The sequence below is a fragment of the Agelaius tricolor genome, unplaced genomic scaffold (genome assembly GCF_023055355.1).
Source record: "Agelaius tricolor isolate 1412-34295 unplaced genomic scaffold, bAgeTri1.0.p SCAF_72, whole genome shotgun sequence".
NCBI classification, from domain to species: domain Eukaryota; kingdom Metazoa; phylum Chordata; class Aves; order Passeriformes; family Icteridae; genus Agelaius; species Agelaius tricolor.
The window spans coordinates 228,279-246,123 of NW_027269332.1; the positions used below are offsets into that span (position 1 = coordinate 228,279).

The window sequence follows — 17,845 nt, forward strand, 5'->3', positions numbered from 1 at the left end:
CCAATAAATGGAAATAGAGATGCTTGCTTTTGGGTACCCAGCAGCTGAGGAATCCTGCTCCAGCTGTCCCTGCAGTGGGCAGCACCACCTGCCCCTTGATCCCCATTGTTTCTAAAGGGGGCTGAGGTGGGGAGGTTTAACAGGTCCAGAGGAACAGGAAATTACCTTGATTGTTTGGACACTCGGGGTTAGAGAGTGAGGAACAGAGAAGAAAAAGGAGCCCTGCAAATACTCTTTTCATTTCTTAAAATGGTGATATTTATTTGTTAGGATAATGAATTTCAAATAAGGAGTAACATAATAGTTAACTCTGAAAAACTTCATCAAAATTAAATGAAACAATGAGCCTGTCCCTTCTGATCATGATCATTAAGACTCTGCAGCTATGAAAAAAGGCATGGGCTACTATAAAATCATTATTTGTTTCCATCCACTTGCACAAACATTATAAATAAGACTTTCATTATAAAAAATCACAGAAGATGCTTGTGGCACATTTTGTAAAATGCAACTAGAAAAAGACAAGATACTGTTAATAAATAATACATTCAATAACAAAGCAATTTTTGCAATTAAGAGACATCTAGACATTTTGGGTACAGTCACCATGAATCCACCTGAAAAAGGGACATTCTTCAAAGAAGCACTGCACAGTACTTGAAAAATGAACAAATTCTACTGACAAAATCATAGAAAATACATTATTGCAGGGCAAAGAAAGAGATTCCCTTAGTCCTTGAATGGCGTTGGCTGACAGCAAACATTTGCTACATTGGAGAGTGAATTAGATCGAAGCCCTAATCACAAGACTCAGAACAACACCACACTTGGGATGTTTAACACACTCCACACAAGCACCTCTGCCCCTGAGCATGCCAAAAACCAATGGTTTGAGATGTTCACCCAAGTGCTCCTGCCATTTGACATGACATCCAGCCTGTAAAGCTTGCACACATCAGAAATGAGACAATAAACATTGCGTGCTGGGCACTGGAGGCAAAACAAATCCATGGCGTTATGCAATCTCAGGGGCATCATGGTTTGCTTATCTACTTTAAAATCACCTCAAGACATCAAACTACCACTTACCATCACATTTTTCCAATAAACTGGGCAAGAGAAGGAGGAATGCAAATAAAAGTACTAGAATTTAACAGCTAACACTGACATCCCACATCACATGGCTCCTTTGGGAATATTGTGTGAGAGAGCAAAAATGGCAACCGTGTCCTGTCCCTAAAGAGCCAGGAGAAACCTGGAGTCTGTCCTGCCAGGGCTCTGCATGGAAGCCTCCTGTGGGGCACAGAGTGACCCCAAACCAGCTGGTTTTGCCCCAACACTGAGCTCCTTGCCAGCACCCACGGGGGTTCTGGTGGCACCATGGATCCAAGCAGGCCATCCCCGAGCAGTGCCCCTGCCCACAGCCCAAGCCAGCTCAGAGCAGCAGGGCTGAGATGTCCCTGTAGCTCAGGGAAGGTGACAGCACCTCGCAGCCTCGGGGAGGAGCCAGCAGGAGCTTCCAGCAGTGCTCCCTGGGCTGCTGGCCTGCAGATAGCACAGCCTGTTCCCAAGGTCAAACAGCAGGGATTTGGGATAACCCAGTGACATTCCCTGCTCCCCTGGCAGGGCACACGTTCAGGATGGCTGCAATTCCAACACATGCTGGTGCCCTCTGAAATCACTAACTTCTCCTCAATACCTCTGTGAGGTAAATGCTAAATTAACAGGTTCAACAAACCTTTGCCCGGCCCATTTCTGTTCTGGTTGAGCACAAAACTTCCCCAAGTTGCCCCGGGTTCCTTCTCAGGTGGCCGTGCCTGCATGAAATGGAAGGGAATTCTCAGAGGTTTACTTGGCACTGCAGCTTCTAGCCATAAGTGCAAACTGTACCAAACCCCAGCGGGTCATCCTGGCACAGGCACAGGCTGGGGGTGCAGATGGGGGCTGAGGGCAGCACACACGTGCTGTGGCATCACCACTGGGCCTGACTGATCCAGCCAGGGCAGCCCCACGCCTGGGGACAGATCAGATGGGCTGGAAATGCAAACAGATCGTCCCTCCCAGGGCCGGACAGAAGCAGAGTTGGCTTCAGGAGCAGAGCAGTGTGTTTATTACTGTCCCAATGGTAAGGGCCATGTTACCCCATGTGAGAAGGAAAAGCAGTCAAAAGGGGATGTGGTTCACTGCAAAACCCACTAGAACTATCTTCTTTCCACTTTCTCTTTTCAGTATTTTTACACTACAGAGCTCATACTAACAACCCATCTCAGGGAGACAACATTCACATAAAAAGACATGCAAGTGTTTACATTCATCATCATCCACATGCTACATTTCACAGTTCATTATCAGAGCAATGCACTGCTCTAGAGAACATCACAGCAAGGCACCTTTCATTTCCTTGGTGTCTTTGTTTGCTTGCTTCTCGCTGGAGCTTTCAGAAACAGCCAGATGGAAACAGCATTAACACAGGTTAAAGCCAAGTGTCTGGTATGTGTAAAAACAAAAAAGTTTACAAGTCCTTCTAACTTCCATGAGACATAAAATGAAAATAAAAAATGCTTGTATCGGTGCAGAGTGTTTTTATTATTTGGGGCTAGGGTTGGCTGTAAGTTCCTCTTTGAGAAGGTCCAGAGATTTTTCATGTTACCCTGTCCAGCAGGACTGGACTCATGTGCCCTGCTCCAGTCTGGAGGCTGGCTCTGTGTGAAATGGTGGGACAGGACCCTCCAAACCAAGTGGAGAGGAACATTCAAAGCCCTGACTGCTCCCACTCAGGCCAGGGCTGCTGGCAGGGAACCCTGGATTCACTGCTCCAAAGTTAAGGGCCCTCTCTCCTGAAACAAGTGGAAAACAGAGACTGATACAAATCAGGCCTGTGTTATTTGAATGGTTCTTCTGTGCATGCTATATGCACAATTGGTAACCACGGTGCAGATTTGGTCCCAAAATTCGCATGCAGCTTTAGTCCAAAATGTATCCAAAAGCTCTTCATAAGAACAACTTGCCAGGGTGGTACTGAATATGTGAAAATTCAGTCTGCTAAGTTTTACCCCCAGATAAAGATCGGGCCTTGCCCATGGGGCTGCAATTCCAAACATAATCTTTGATCACAGTAAGGGCTATTGAACATATTGAAAAGCAAATTTCAGATGCAGTTTCAGCCCCACAAGAAGTCCATGATTTGTCTGGTACAGTTTAACAGAACAGAATGACTCTACATTTTGTACTAGCTGCAAAATCATTAACACTGGTTGTTGTTCTTATGTACATCAGGGAGAATGAATTATTAAGGATTTGGTTGAAATTTGAAAGCAAACTCAAATTCTACACCAGGTGGCTTTCAAAAGGCCCACTGAACTTTGAATATATCTTTGACATTCTTACCTCATGGTTATGGAACCGGGCCTGGATAAGAGGAACTGTTCATACTACTTATATCTGCAGTTATTCTTTAAATAATGGCTGGCTGTATGGTACAGGGGTCTGTTAGTCTCTAAAAACAGAGGAATGATGCCAAATTGATTTTTACCTCTTTCCTTTTATATCAATTCTCTGTATTCTTTACACAGCTATTTGTAGTTTGCAGCCTATTACTGGATTCTAGTTTCCCCAGTACATTTCCCTGCCCTGACAGAAAGACAAAGCCCATTCCAAGATCCCCATGCTGTCTTGGCTCTCCCCAGGAACCAAGGCTGAGACATCTCTGCTCTCTGAGATGTATTTCTATAATCAAAACTTAGTTCCCATCTAAGGGGAGGGGAGCAGGATTCAGAGAGGGTTGAACAGGGGGAAATTGTCTCACCACTTCTGTCTCTAATGGGTGATTTTTGTCAATTATGCTAACTTGCTAAACTTACAAAACTCTATTCAGCCTATGGGGGGGTGTGGACATTCTGAGGACATTTTCCATGTCTGCCCCTGGAGGCTCCAGTGAAGACCAGCCTTTATAATACCTGTACTAACATTATTATCTCCTAACTGTATTGTTTTCTTTCTAGGTTCTTTAAGGCATCAGTATCACCATGGCAGTTACAGGCCCTTGTTAAGGGGAAAACTCCTTGTTCTTAAGTGAAGTTGAAAGCTATTCTGGAAATCAATTCCTATTTTATTGACACCTGACTGAATATGAGTGTACTAAGATATACCAAAGATTCAAAATGTAACTATTAGGATAAAACCCAAAGACACGTGACAGTTTCACGAACTGGGGTTTATGAAAGCCAGAAAATCTTCCAGTTTTTAAAGAGGAAGATAATTTGTTGAGATTTCATCACTGAAAACATCAGTACTGTTATGAAAAGAAAATAATGTGCCCAACACAGAAAAAAAGCATGAGACCAACTCTTTTAAGAAAACCAGCATTTGAGATTAGAATAATGCCTTAGATATAAATTGTCATTTTAGAAAACAAGAGAGAAGAAAGAAGTATTTCTTCCTTGCAAACACTATCAGAAAAGAAGAATTGCAGTCAAAAAGCAGGGGGAAAAGATCATCCCATTCCATCAATAAAATCCAACAAAATTATTTGCTGAGAGGAAACACTCACACAGACATCAGATCCATCAGGAATAATAAATTGAGGTTACAGTTACAGCCAGTGAATGGTGAAGCTTGCCAGAGTTGAAAAATCCTTTTTTCATTTTCACTTGGCTCAAACAATGCCCCTGACAAATGGAGCAGCTGATGGATCGCTTCCCTGAGACAAGGACACGGAGCACGACTGCATTGCAGCCTGCGATGCCTTCGTGTGGCCCAAGCCTGAAATGCAGGGACATGTTTGCCTGACAGAAGCAACCACAAACAGCAAACACTGCTCACGGTCTAAACTTGTGGGGAAAAAAGAATTGTCAGATTACACAATTATGATACTTTGACTAAGTATCATAATCTGACAGTGCTTTAAAATAACTTCAAACTTTCATAGGATGAATTCCCTCAGGTTTGAGAACACTCAACTAGTTAAAATCCAGGCAATTCTATTGATTTGATTGAGTCAGAACAATGAAAGAGAGCAGAGAATCTGGTTTATAGATTGAAGGGTGTGGCTGAGAGGAGAAAACCTTAAACCTTTTCTCTTCATAAATGCACAGCTTTTCCCTCCCTGCAATCCAGGGGTGCCCTGAAAATAACGTTCCTATTGTACTTCCTAACAATGGCAGAGGATTTGCACACAAAAGCATAAATTCACTCAGATAAAAAGGGTGGTTCGTTTGCTTGTTTGCATTGTTCTAAACAGATAAGCTTAATAACATTTCTGGGGTTTTTTCACTTGAATTCCCAAGCATGAGTTAATTAATTCTCACTACACCTGAGCTAAAAGTCATCTCCATTCACCTAACAGAGAAATCACCACAGGAAGAAAGACTTCAAAACTCTGGGATAAGCAGGAGTTTCCCCTACTTCATTTAATGGTGAATTAATAGAGTCATTAGTACTAGGAAGATGTAAAATGCTGCATACAAATATTGATAAACCTGAAGTGGTTTTTGCCTCTCTGGTAATTTTTAGGTTTAGGGCCAGAGGAAAGTTCAGTGTAGGGCAGAGAAAATTTTGAACTTGAGAACAGGGCAAGTTTCACCCCAGTACAACAAGAACCAACAGAAGGAGAAGCAAAAGAATAAAGACTTAACACCAATTAACAACTTTGGGTTCCAAGCATTTAAACCTAAACTTCCACCCCTTTATCTTTACCAGAAATATTGTGTCCTTTTGTGCATTCATCTCCTTTCTGACCTTTGTCTACTTCTTTGGCCACCACTACTAAATAGCAGCACATAAACAGAGCTTTCAGAAGAGCTGAACCTGTCCTGGGCTTGCTTTTTTTCTTTTTTCTTTTTTTGACTAATTTGGAATATAACTTTTTTGTTGTTTCTTAGGGGTTTTTTGTTTCTTTTTTTTTGTTTGTTTTTTTAATTATATTTTTTTTTAATCTATGGACACCACATGGGACAATCTAGAATTGGAAGCTTTACAGAAGTATGGACTTGAATACAAAGCTTGAAGTGCAGACTAAGCTGGAAACCAGGGAAAATTCCTGTGTCATTTAACATGGTTTCTTCAGTTATTAGTACATTTTAGGAGGAAAAAAAAAGGGGGGATACTTTTCACATGTAAATATTTTGCAATTTTTCTTCCCTCTAAATGATTTGGAAGTAATTATTCAAGAAAGACACTATCCAGCATCTGAGCTATGGACTTCAGGCTATTTTGTTTATATTTATGTAGCTGTGTGCCTATCTATTACTTAGGGAGTCCTCACAGCCCTCTGAAAGGGGTAAGAGTTCTGACTGACTTTTTGTTCCATTTTCAGTGCAAGGTGACATGTGTGAGCAAGTAAAAAATCTCCTGTTTCTGCCTTTGCATGGAACAATTATTGGAAACGCTTATGGAGTGGGAGTTTCAAGAGCACGGAAAGCTGACCTAATCCAATATCAGCTCAGTGGGGATTTCATTATTGACAGAAATAAAACCACAGCAGTTTCTGCACTGCAGCATCAGGCAGTGACCTTGCAGTGACCTCCTCCTACCTGTGGGCTATATCTATAACTCAGGTAAGATGGCTTTTGGGTACCCAGACAAAATGATTTTTATGTATATGTTTTGTAACAGGCCAAACCCTGCAGTGCCCAAACGATAACACACTAAAGGACACAATTCCCAGGCATGTCCATGCTGCTTGCAGCTTTCAGTACAAAGCCCAGGCCTTTAACAGCCAACACACGACTGATCTGTAGGATCAGAGTCCTTGAAGGCCCCACAGAATGAACAAACATCACTCCACAGTGGCACACATCAAGCAGGCAGAGCTAAAATGGCTAAAATATTGTTGTTTTTTGGGTTTTTTTTCCTGTCAGTGCAGCACAGTGTGCATCATCTGCCCAAACTCTACAGCTCAGGAGGCAGCAGCCAACTCACGTGCTCCAAGGAGTCCTGCCAGACTACTCCAAACCAGCATTTTCCTGAAAACTGGACATCTGGCAGTTTCACTCTGCATACCATGGGTACCTGAAAAGAAACTCCTGCTCCTCACGAAGGAGTGTTTGTTTTCAGCACATGGAGGGCTTATTAAAAAAAAAATTCAAGCATTTCCTATAAGAACACATGCACAGAAGAAAAAATAAGTTGTGATTATGGCACTTTTGCAGAACACCAAAATCTTTGTTGGAGATACCTGAGTAGAGACTCCAATTGGTGTCTCAGTACTCCAGATCAGGCTTTTATTTTCAGTGAAGAATTTTCATTTACTATCAAGATAATCACCAATAACAAAGCTTCCCGCAGAAGGAAGATTCCCTAAGTTGTTGATAATTAAGTTCTGTAATTGTTTCCTTCCAATTAACAGAAAATAAGGCATCTCATCTCTGCTATGGGTCCCATCTGACTGAAACAATTCATTGAATATACAATTAGAAATCAGAAGGAACTGTCCAAAAGGTACTCCAGTGTTTTACTGAATACCATCTTTTTCATAAACCCAGAGAACAAGTACTAGTGGTGCTGCTTTCTTAAACTCACTCTGGAGTCACTCACAGGAGTTAAATCCAGGAGAAAAGGGGAAAAAAAAAGAGTTTAACTTGGAAGATGAAGAGGCTGAATACACCAGGGCTCAGCCTGCTGCAATAAAAACTGATGAAAATGAACAATCAGAGGGGAATGAGTAGCTGTTTAAGGTCTCACTGCTGCCAAAAAGTATTAGCCAGGGAGGATAGGCCAAGCCTCCTGTTGGCTCTTTGCACTCCACTTAGGGAAACGAGTTTGTTAATATTTAACAAAAAGAACTCTAAGTCTTTACTAATTGTTCTGTTCAGAAACTACAAAAAAGTCAAACATATGATAGATTCCAAGAGATAAAATATGGGAATTCAAGGTAACAGGTATTATTTTACAACAGTTGAAAAACCCATCCTTCTATCACCTGTCTTCTTTCTCTTCTCCAGTGAGGGAATTACCAACACCTGGCTGAAGCCATATTTTTTATTTGGAGCTATTTTGAGCTCTTGGTGGATTTGTCAACAGTTTAAAAGAAAAGCTTGTTCAAACTACAAAACATATTGGCCGCCTTATGGCAGGAATTTAAAATCACACTTCAATCCCCAAAGGGAATTGTCATCTGGAAGGACAGGGAAGAGAGATCCTTCAGGATGATGGTTTGGGGCAGAAACAGGAGTCCACATTAAGGGAGGTCACTGCACCTAGGACAGCTGCAGCACCCAGGATACTCCTCAAACGATCATGGACATGGGGAACAGGCATTTCTGGGCAAAGCCTGGTGAATTTTGCTTACCTGCACGAATCAGCTAATGGGAACTCCACCATGTGAGCTTCTGAAGGAGGCCAGGATTCAGGACAGCAGCTGGTCAGTCCATTTTATATCTGTGTTTGATGGGAGTGGCAGGAGAAAACAGCTTGTCCTTCCTATAACCTGGACTTCTTCCAATGCTTACTCATCTATTAAGCTGAAGAAGAGTCAGAGGGGCAGCAAATGGTGAGATTGCTGTCACCTCCTTCATTTTCCTCACTTCTCCATAAAAAGTTCCCTTGCACCTTAATCACAGGCCAGGGTGAGCTGGATACCCGGTTAGTATTCATGAAGCTGTTTCCAGGAGAGGTTTGCTATAGCTAACACATTTCAGGACACTAAGTGTCAAAAAGCAGATACTTTGCATAGTTTCAGCTCTCACAGAGGTGCTAACTCAGCTGCCTAGAAAACAACATTAATTTTGAGGAAAATAACAAAAATATGAAAGTAGTCAAGTCAAAAAACCAGCCAATATTTCCATATTCTGTAAAACTTCAGCTGTAACAGAGGCTTAGACCTTTGACTTTAGTAGCTGCCTCACACCAAACTTGTTATCTTCATTCCAGCAAATATATAAAAATACAACATTCATGAGCAAGAGGTCTTAGCACTGTAACAAAGTCTGTGCCAAAATTAGAGATGTTTTATTCTCATGGGCACACCTCCCACTCCCTTCTCTAGGATTTTGCTTTGCTGGTTTCTGTTTTGCTTGTCTGATCCAGAAAGAGCTCCAAGAGGCTTCCTAATCAACAAAGAGGGAAAGTTACACATGGTTTTGTCACAAGTTCAAAAATAGGTCTTGACTTCCTCAAGAACATATACAGCCCCAAAAAGACTGTATCAAGAGGGATTTCAGTGCATACCTTTCTTGTAAAGGTATTTAATTTATTCTCCTTACAAACATGGGACAATGATTGCTCTGCAGGCAGAGCAATATTCCAGCACTTCTGCCCCTTCTCAGCTCTATCATAAAGTTAATAACTATGAATCTTAACAAATCATCTGGCCAGCCTGAAACAGATTTTATTGAAGATGAACTGCAGTGGCTTTCAACCTGGCAGATTCGTGCAGCTTTAGCTACACTATCAGGGAAACTCAGGGACTGGCAGTGGAAATGGAGGTGCTGCAGGAGGGAATTTCACTAACAAATACTAAGATTTGAAAAGACTTCACTAAAAATGCAGCAACACAAGCAAGGACCTCCCTCCTGAAGATGGATGAATTCTCAGGCCCTTCCATGCAATGCCATATTTGATATCAGTGTTCCCACACGTGGACTGCCCTCCTCTGGGACACCCCCAAGGCAAGCTCCACACTCCACTGGGATGAGTCTTCACTCCAGCATCTCTCTCAGGTCACAGCCACTCCTACCTTCCCAGCTACCTGCTTTTGCCCTTTGCACTGCTCTTTCAACACAACACTTGCAGTGCTCTCCTGCATCCCTTTGTACCTGCTGGGCAAAAGGCTGACTGCTGGCCAGCGTTTCCATGGACTGACAAGCTGAACCAGATTTTGCCCCTCAAAAGTGGCATTTAATTCTGTTTCTCTCCTCTTCTCAACTGCCAGTGTCCTGGAAGTTACAGAAAATTGTTTACCCTTGAACCCTTACTTGCTCACCACACATGGGTGCCTTGTGCTGTGTGTGCCAGCCACACTCACTGTATGCAGATGTGAACAGAGCCAGAACCAGAGATGCCTCCAGTATCAGCTGCACATCACTCACAGCCCGGGTGCCTCCTGCCCCCACAAGTCCTTGGAAGCCATCTCCTAGCAAACATCAGGATTGCAGACACCAGAAGGGACTCACAGAGGCCTCAGGTTCAGCCCTGCAGAGGTGGGGAATACAACACTTCCAGATTTCCAGGGCATTGTCTGAGCACCAACAGCCTGACATGACCAAACACTGAGCAGAGCTTTGCTGCACAAACACTTGTTCTTCTGATCCAATTATTTTCCCAACACACAGAACAAATCCTTACCAAGGGGTTGGAGAGCTGTCAGAGAGGTTCAGAAGTGAATTCCTAAGTACTGTAAAACCACCACAAGATGACCAGCAAAGAGGCAGCTCCCCCTCACTCTCCCCATTCCCTCCTGCTCTGAAGGAAATGCTGGCACCCTGCTGATGAGCCATTTGTAGCACATTGTATTCCAACTGCTGTTTTCACAGATAACACCATCTATAAAGCACTCAAAAGGGCAAACCTGATGCACCCAATAAGAACCATACAGGCACCTCTTCATCTCCAAGAAAGGCAGCTCAGTCAAATTCTGCCATAACAAGCAGAAAGGAAAATATTTTACTTTCAAATCCTTCCTCACCGAGTCCCCACATCATGGATAATGCACTAATGAATCAGAATGAATTATCAGGTGGTGTTCCATCAGTGTGCTGACTGTACTTTTAATGAAGGCATGGACAAAGGTATCATGGGCTATGAGGTACATTCAGATTCTATCAGACCAATAGCTAGAACACCCCAAAATCTCCACATTACCCTTTAGCATTGCCCTGTAATCCTACAAAACAGTGCCCACTTCATGCTTGGAATATCCATATTCCAAAAGAAAATTTTATTATGAAACATAGGTTTAAAAAGAAAAACATGACTATTTTTTCCCCATTTTCTTACACAGAGTGTTGAACTATTCATATTTAAAGAGGAGCCATGGATTTCACTTTTTAGAAAAATTATTTATATCTATATAACTTGCAGCTGGTAGTCTACAAGGAGAGACCTTATCAACACTTGAGAAGAGACATCCCCCAAAATACTAGAACTTTGGGGCTAGAACAGCACAGGAAGTTGTTGTGGAAAGTTGATGACAGTTCTGTTGTTCCAACACCTTGGCTAGGTTTTCAGTAATAAGATATTAAGAAAGAGAACACTGATCTGGATTTTTCAAGTTAATGGTGGCAACATCTTGCAGCTTAAATTGCACTGCAGACCGAGCTGGGATTCTCCTCTTGTCCTCCAGTGCTAAACCAAAGCAAACAAACAAAAGGATTTCTCATTTCCACAGTGAGAGGACCATCTGCTGCCCAAGCAACAACCCAAAATAAAACAGTCCTTCAGGCACTGTGCACACTGACAGGATTCACCACTGCCAGCAGGGCCGCCTTGCATCAGGCATGCCCTTCTCTTTTTTACCTTTTCTTGCTGGCTCTGCAGCTTTTCGCTGCTCCCAAAGGCTGTTTTATTTCCCAGACTCTCTTTAAGCAGAGACAATCTCGTGTGAGAAGTACAAGTCTTTAAGGCTAACGTTACAATCCAAGCAGAAGAAAAGTCACACGCAGAGAAACGATTTTCAAAGCTTCGACTAATTTTAAATGACACTTACATTCATTTCTGCAATTTTCCTGCTGTAAGCACATGAAGAACCTCATTCTACATTCCACTGAACCCCTCCAATACCCTCAACAGTCCATGAACATCTGGAGTCCAAATGAATACAGAATTAATCCCTAAGGCTGGACAGAAAATCAGGTCAGGACCATCCCTGCTATGAGAGTCACTGCGGAAATCTTGCAGCGGGTCACTGGAGCCAGGCTGCACTTCCCTGCTGGTTTTGTAACATGCTTCCTTTTCAGAGCACTTTGCCTTAACCAGCCCTTGCCCACAGCACAGCACTGGCACAGCTGTAATGCAGTGACCTGGACCATCCTGATAGTACCCACAACACACAGGTCTATCTGTCCCCAGTAGCAAGGCATTCCTAGGACATTCTAACCAGATTCTTAGCACCTTCACTCTCCCAAGAGTCTTCAGAGGAGCTGATGGTGCTCAGCTCCTGGGGCTTTTAAGCCCTTCCTTTTCCTTCCTCGGGGGAGGGAGCGACACATCAAAAATAAAAGGAAATAAAAGGAAAAGAAACAAAGAGTCGATGACACACACATGCTGTCCTACACACACACACACACCCCCAAACAGAGGGGAAAAGCAAGGAAAAAGGAAAGTTCTACAGGGTGCTGATCTGGAATGAAATGGAGTTTGGAAGAGATAGTCATATTTGGCACTGTCAGCAAAAGCTTATGAGCGGCCCGGTGACTCTCTGAGCCTTAATGCCCTTTGTACACTTGTCACTTAAAAACGTCCCTGGAAAGTTCAGCTGTGCTGCTCCTGACATGTTTCTCCCACGGCTGCTGAATGGACTTGATGGAGAGATACATTCATCCTCTCCCAGTTCCATAAAGCACTAAACAAGAAGGACATATTCCATTTGGCCTTCAAGAAGCGTTTTTATGGTCCATGCAGATCCCTTTAGAAACAACCAACATAAACCAGAGCTCTCTGTCGGAGAGCGTGGAAATTAAAAACTCTTGGTGTCCCAGAGCGACCCTCAGGCTAAAGGCTGAGGTTCCTGACAAGGTTCCAGCTGCATCCTGAGCACGCCGCTCTTGTGCAGGAACCAGAGCTGCAGGAACTCCTCGGGCATGGCGTGGAAGCCCGAGTCGGGCAGCACGTTGTCGTAGTAGTGGTGGCTGATGAAGCTCCCGCGCAGGTCCACCGAGAAGGGCCAGAAGCCGTAGATGGTGACCTCCTCGCACAGCCCCAGGGCAGCGCTGACCAGGAAGAGCCCCGTGGAGAGGCGCTTGGCGTGGATGCCCTTGCCCTTCCAGAAGCGGCCGATGTCCCGCAGGAAGGCGGGGTTGGCAAACAGCACGGACTGCCGGGCACCGAAATCCTGCAGCGTGTAGTAGACGCGCAGGGAGGGTCCCGTGCCCGTCCTCATGGAGAAGGCTGGCATGTAGATGTAGCTATGGTTGTAGACCTTCACGCTGTCCACAAAGGCTTTCCGGGACCACAGCAGGTTCTGGAACCTGGAACGGCACAAGGGAGAATCAGCAGGTCACACATGGCTTTTCCCAGATGCTTCATAATCCGCCTAAGGGCTGCTCCTCATACCCATATTTACAATTCACTGCACACCTTTCTCGAGCCCAGACAAAGTCCAGACAAACTGACACTGCCTCTCTTTGGAAACAGACAGCTGAATAGAGAGTTGAAAACTATCTGGTATCCTGCTAACTCCAAAACATTTCTGATTTCACCTTCTTTAAAAAAAACAAATGAACACTGACAACATTCTGTAAGACTCAATCCTTCTTAGCAGCATTTTTCATCTGTCCGAAAATTCTGATTTTTCAAGTATGGCAATCTATAAAAGAAATTTTCAATTCTGTGCTGTTCTTGTTCTTAAAGGCAGACAAAAATAAACCAAGTTAGATTAGGAGAGCAAGGTATATGTACAGATTATTTCTTTGATAGCAAAACAGCACATTACAATGTGTTTAATTGTCAATAGCTATTTGCTGATGGATGTTTTATTCCTGACAAACTGCTCCACAACCATTATCATGGACTATAAACTTTCCTAGCCATACCCCAAAGGTGGGGTTTGCTCCCCACCTCGATCACTTGACAATGTCCAAAGCCTTCAGAGTGCAAAGCTTACTACACTAAAAACCCCTTTTGCCCAAGCCTCACAAGCTCCTTTCACTGCAGCCAGGCAGCTCCCCTGCATGTGATCCCATTTTCCTGCAGCTCCAAATGCCTGTGTTGCTGCCTCCTCTCCCTGTTTCCTGCAGCCAGGGCAGATGTGTCATGACTAATTCCCCAGCCACACACCACAAGAGTCAGAACAAGAACGTTAAGCCAGCAGCACTGGATTTTTTTTCCTTTCTCTTGTGCAGGCAGAAATGGGTGTAATAATATGTTTTTAAATGGTTATAAAGAGATAAATTTTATGTATAAACCTCTTTGAAACTATAATAACAATGACACAGGTTTAAATAGAATGCCAGATGACCTCAAGAAGAATTAAACAAAACTTCAGCTGAAATGACTGGAAACAAAAAAACCCAAACAGCTTCAACAGCATTGGAAAATAATATATGCCAGGTCTTTTTGTAGTCTGTTTTGACAAAAAAATACCCCTTGAAATATTCTTGATAAATGGAAAGGTTTTGTTGACATTTTTAATATTAAATATTTGGTCTCTTGATTTGCTACAAGGTTCTTGCAGAACTTCCTGCACATGGTATTAGAATGAAGCTGGTTTGGAATCTGAAATCTGTGTGGCTCTCACTGCTTCTCTGCAGACCTGCTCCTACTGCATGGTGCTATTTGCTAATGGAGACAGAGCCACTGGCTTCCAAGCAAGACATCAATTCAACCCCAACCTACAAAAAAACCCCGGTAATTTCATAACTTATTGCAGAAGTTATATGGCATAATTTGGCATTCTTTTCTGTGGAACCAGCCAAGACACAGCTTAGTGTAGAAGGCTGGCCAAGACCAAGGTGCCTTGGCAGAAATTCACTGTCTGCTCTCCACGTGGGCCTCTCCCTCCATCACTACCAGACCTATGACTGTTCCCCAAAATCAGCTTTACCAGCCTCTCTTCCCAAGGAGTAGCAGGACAACCTGCAGATTACCGGGTGCATGAGTTGGCTCCATTCTACCAAGCTTATTTTGTTTCCATCAGGACACTCTCACTGAAGGGTTAAAAACAAAAAAGAAACTTCAAGCTTAATGCTTCCAATATTCACCTAAGTGGTCAGACTCCCAGTACCCAAACACTGTCCTAATATTCCTAATCACTTTGGAAAGGTCCCTGTTCAGTCACTGGGCATTGCAGGCTCAAACTTCTTCCACAGTAAGGAGTGTTGAACAAACACCTTGGCTGAGGAGGGGCCAGAGGCACGGCCACTGTGTCTCCTGAAGCCCCATGTCCTTTCCCACTTAGAACCACTCCACAAATTTTACTGCAGAGGGCAAATAGCTGTGGTTATTCCTAACCTGCATTTTCTAGCAAATTTACCATTCTTATAAAAGCCCCACGCAGCTCAGGATGGGCACATTAAAACTCCTCAGCCTCAGAGGGCCAGAGCCTGTCTCTGAATATTCATTTGCTATCACTGCCACAACATTTGCAATTCTTCTGGCTAAATCCCCCAAAAGCTTTAAAGTAACAGGAAGTAAGCAGCAGTGTCATGAGACCGGTGCATGGGAGGGTCTATGCAGAAGGGACAGCAGCATTTGTCACCCTGCTGCCCCTAAACTGTCCTTTAGGAGCATCATCACCTCCTGCAAACCCTTGCCTCATTCCAGCAGTCTGGATGGCAGTGCCGTGGGCATCCTACCAGTTCAGCACGTCGGCATCACCCAGGTGGCCAGGAGCCCATGGAGAAACATAAAACATGCTGGCTGTGGCTGGGCTGACAGTCTGAGAGCCAAAAAGCTGCTGCCCATCTTGAGCACCTCATGAGGGGACATACTAGAAACAAATGAAAATTTCTGTTACCTATTTGTAAAAATGGGAGCACTCTCCAGCATCCTGACACTTCACAGGCCGGATGGAAGCTGAGAAATCTGGGAACAAATGCTGTGCATAAGCAAGTTCCTCGAGCAGGTGCTGGAAGCTCAGGTGTGCTTTCCTTTACCTCCCAGTCCAGACAAGGAATCCTGCAGGCTTTGAAGGTACCACAGCACATCCATGCCAGCCAGAAGGCTGCTCCACACTTGACAGAGAGACCAGGAAGGCTTTTCCCTGGAGGCTTTGTGGTGCCCACGGGAGCACCAAGGTATTTGTCTCCTGCGTGTCCTGGCACAGCCCTGGATCCACACGGGCACAAATGCCTTCCCTCGTGCCAATCCTCACCCAGAACGAGGAGCTGCTGCTTCCTGGGTACTGCTGGCCTCGTCTGAGCTCCCAGCCCACGAGCTGTGCAGCTCCAGCACACACACAGCTTCCAGAGAAATGCATCAAATCATCTAGAGCTCTGCACAGGAGTGCATCTCAGGTGCCGTTATCTCCCCAGTGCAGCTTAGGGCAAGAAATGGCTGAGCTGCTCTCAGGGTCCTGCCCCAACCCTCTGCAGGCAAGCTCACACAAACCTGTGGTGAGCTGCCAGCATCTGGGTAGAACTGGAGCTGGAATCGTCCAAGCCCTGAGCAGCACCTGGAGACTCCACAAGCAGCTTGGGAATTGGCCATGATGCGTTCCAGCAGCAGCTCCCAGAGAGGCACGAGTGGCTGTGAACCCTGGCAATAACAGATCACAGCAGCTCCAGCCCATGCAGGCACTTCTATTTCCACTGCTCTCATCAGGGGACAGTGAACAGCTCAGACCATCAGCACCACATGTTTCTGTCAGCTTCCTAGGAGAGATCAACTCAAACCCAGCAACTTCCAGCAGCATGAGGAGGCAGAGCTGCACAGATATCAGAGAAATGGTTTCCTTGCTAGCAGCTGGAGAATCCCCTCAAGTGCTCTGCTCTACTTTTCCAGAGAGAAATATTCATCCAAGAGAAAACTGCCATGGCACACTGTCACAACAGAACCACCGAAGACTTAAGAGTAGTAAGTGCTTTGGGTTTTGCTTTTAATCTGTTTTTAATGTTCTTTAGCAGATACTCAGGGACTGTGCTGCTCCCTGGTACTGAGAGACAGTTCTCAGTAACCACAGGGAATTTGCTGCAGTGACATTGAGCTGACCTTCTTGCAGATAATTATGGCAGCACTCCCTTGCATCTTGGTTTCTTTTTGATCTCCCCAGAGAGTCGCTATCTCATGCCTGTGACGCTATCCCAGGCACTGACTCTGCTGGCATCTGCAAAGTCACAGGTTCAGCATTCTGGAGTAACTGGGAGTTGACTTATCAGAGGGGAAAAATAAAATTATGTAACGAGGGGAACAGCTCAGATGCCAAAGAAACAGCACATTTTAAAATTATGACAGAGAGCTCAAGGGAATAGAGCAGAAGGCATAAAGACTTTTCTGCTATGTCCCTATGACAAACAATAACCCCACAAAAACTATTTAGGTAACTTGATGTCAGCATTAGCCAAGAATGATTTAGCAATCTGCTGCAGCTGTTGGACTCTGCTCACAGCTGGGTCACCAGAAGTCAGCCTGCACACACACGTGTGAGCCTGCTGTGCTGTGACAGAGGGGCTGTACTGCACTCACTCCTCAGAGTGCCATTCCAACAGCAGCGCCCTCCTTCGTGCCCTGTGCTCCCACTCACATCCAGCTCTTCCTGAGCATCTGCCCCTCTGGGGCTGGAGCAGACAATCTTGCTGACACACAGGCTGTGTCCCAATTAGCCAATTGTTTCTGTGTGCTCATTCCACCTGTGGCACGCTATAGGCGCAAGGCAAACTTCCTACTTGTCCACACAGGGAGCCAGAACTGAGCACTTCCAGCCCTATAAATGGACCCCATTTTATTCTACCCCAGCTTTCCCACAACACAAGCCACTGTTTACTCACCTTAAGGATAGCTACCTGGCTTAAGGATCAATTGTAATCCCACTAAGGTCAATGGCAAGACCAGCTCTGATCCCAGTGGTCTGTCTGACCTCATTCCAGCCACCTTCAGCAGGAGGGATTCTCCCCTGTTCTCACTCTGAGAGCTCGTGGCATGAGTGGGGTGATGCTGTTCCCATATTCTCCTTGCCCTTTGCCCTCCTTCCCTGCTGGCTGTTTATGGACATAAACAACATGTTTATGTTTACCGACCCCCAGACTCACTGCAGCTC

General features: G+C 44.5%; 1 protein-coding gene across 1 annotated transcript in view; it reads right to left on the reverse strand.

Annotated features, from left to right (window-relative positions):
• Positions 1-234: 234 nt before the first annotated feature.
• The window catches only part of ST8SIA1 (ST8 alpha-N-acetyl-neuraminide alpha-2,8-sialyltransferase 1), a 107,016-nt gene continuing 89,405 nt past the window's right edge, over positions 235-17,845 (reverse strand). The window contains exon 5 of the mRNA XM_071417986.1: positions 235-13,121. Coding sequence (XP_071274087.1) covers positions 12,641-13,121 — 481 coding nt within the window. The 3' untranslated portion in view covers positions 235-12,640. The remainder of the gene's footprint in view (positions 13,122-17,845) is intronic.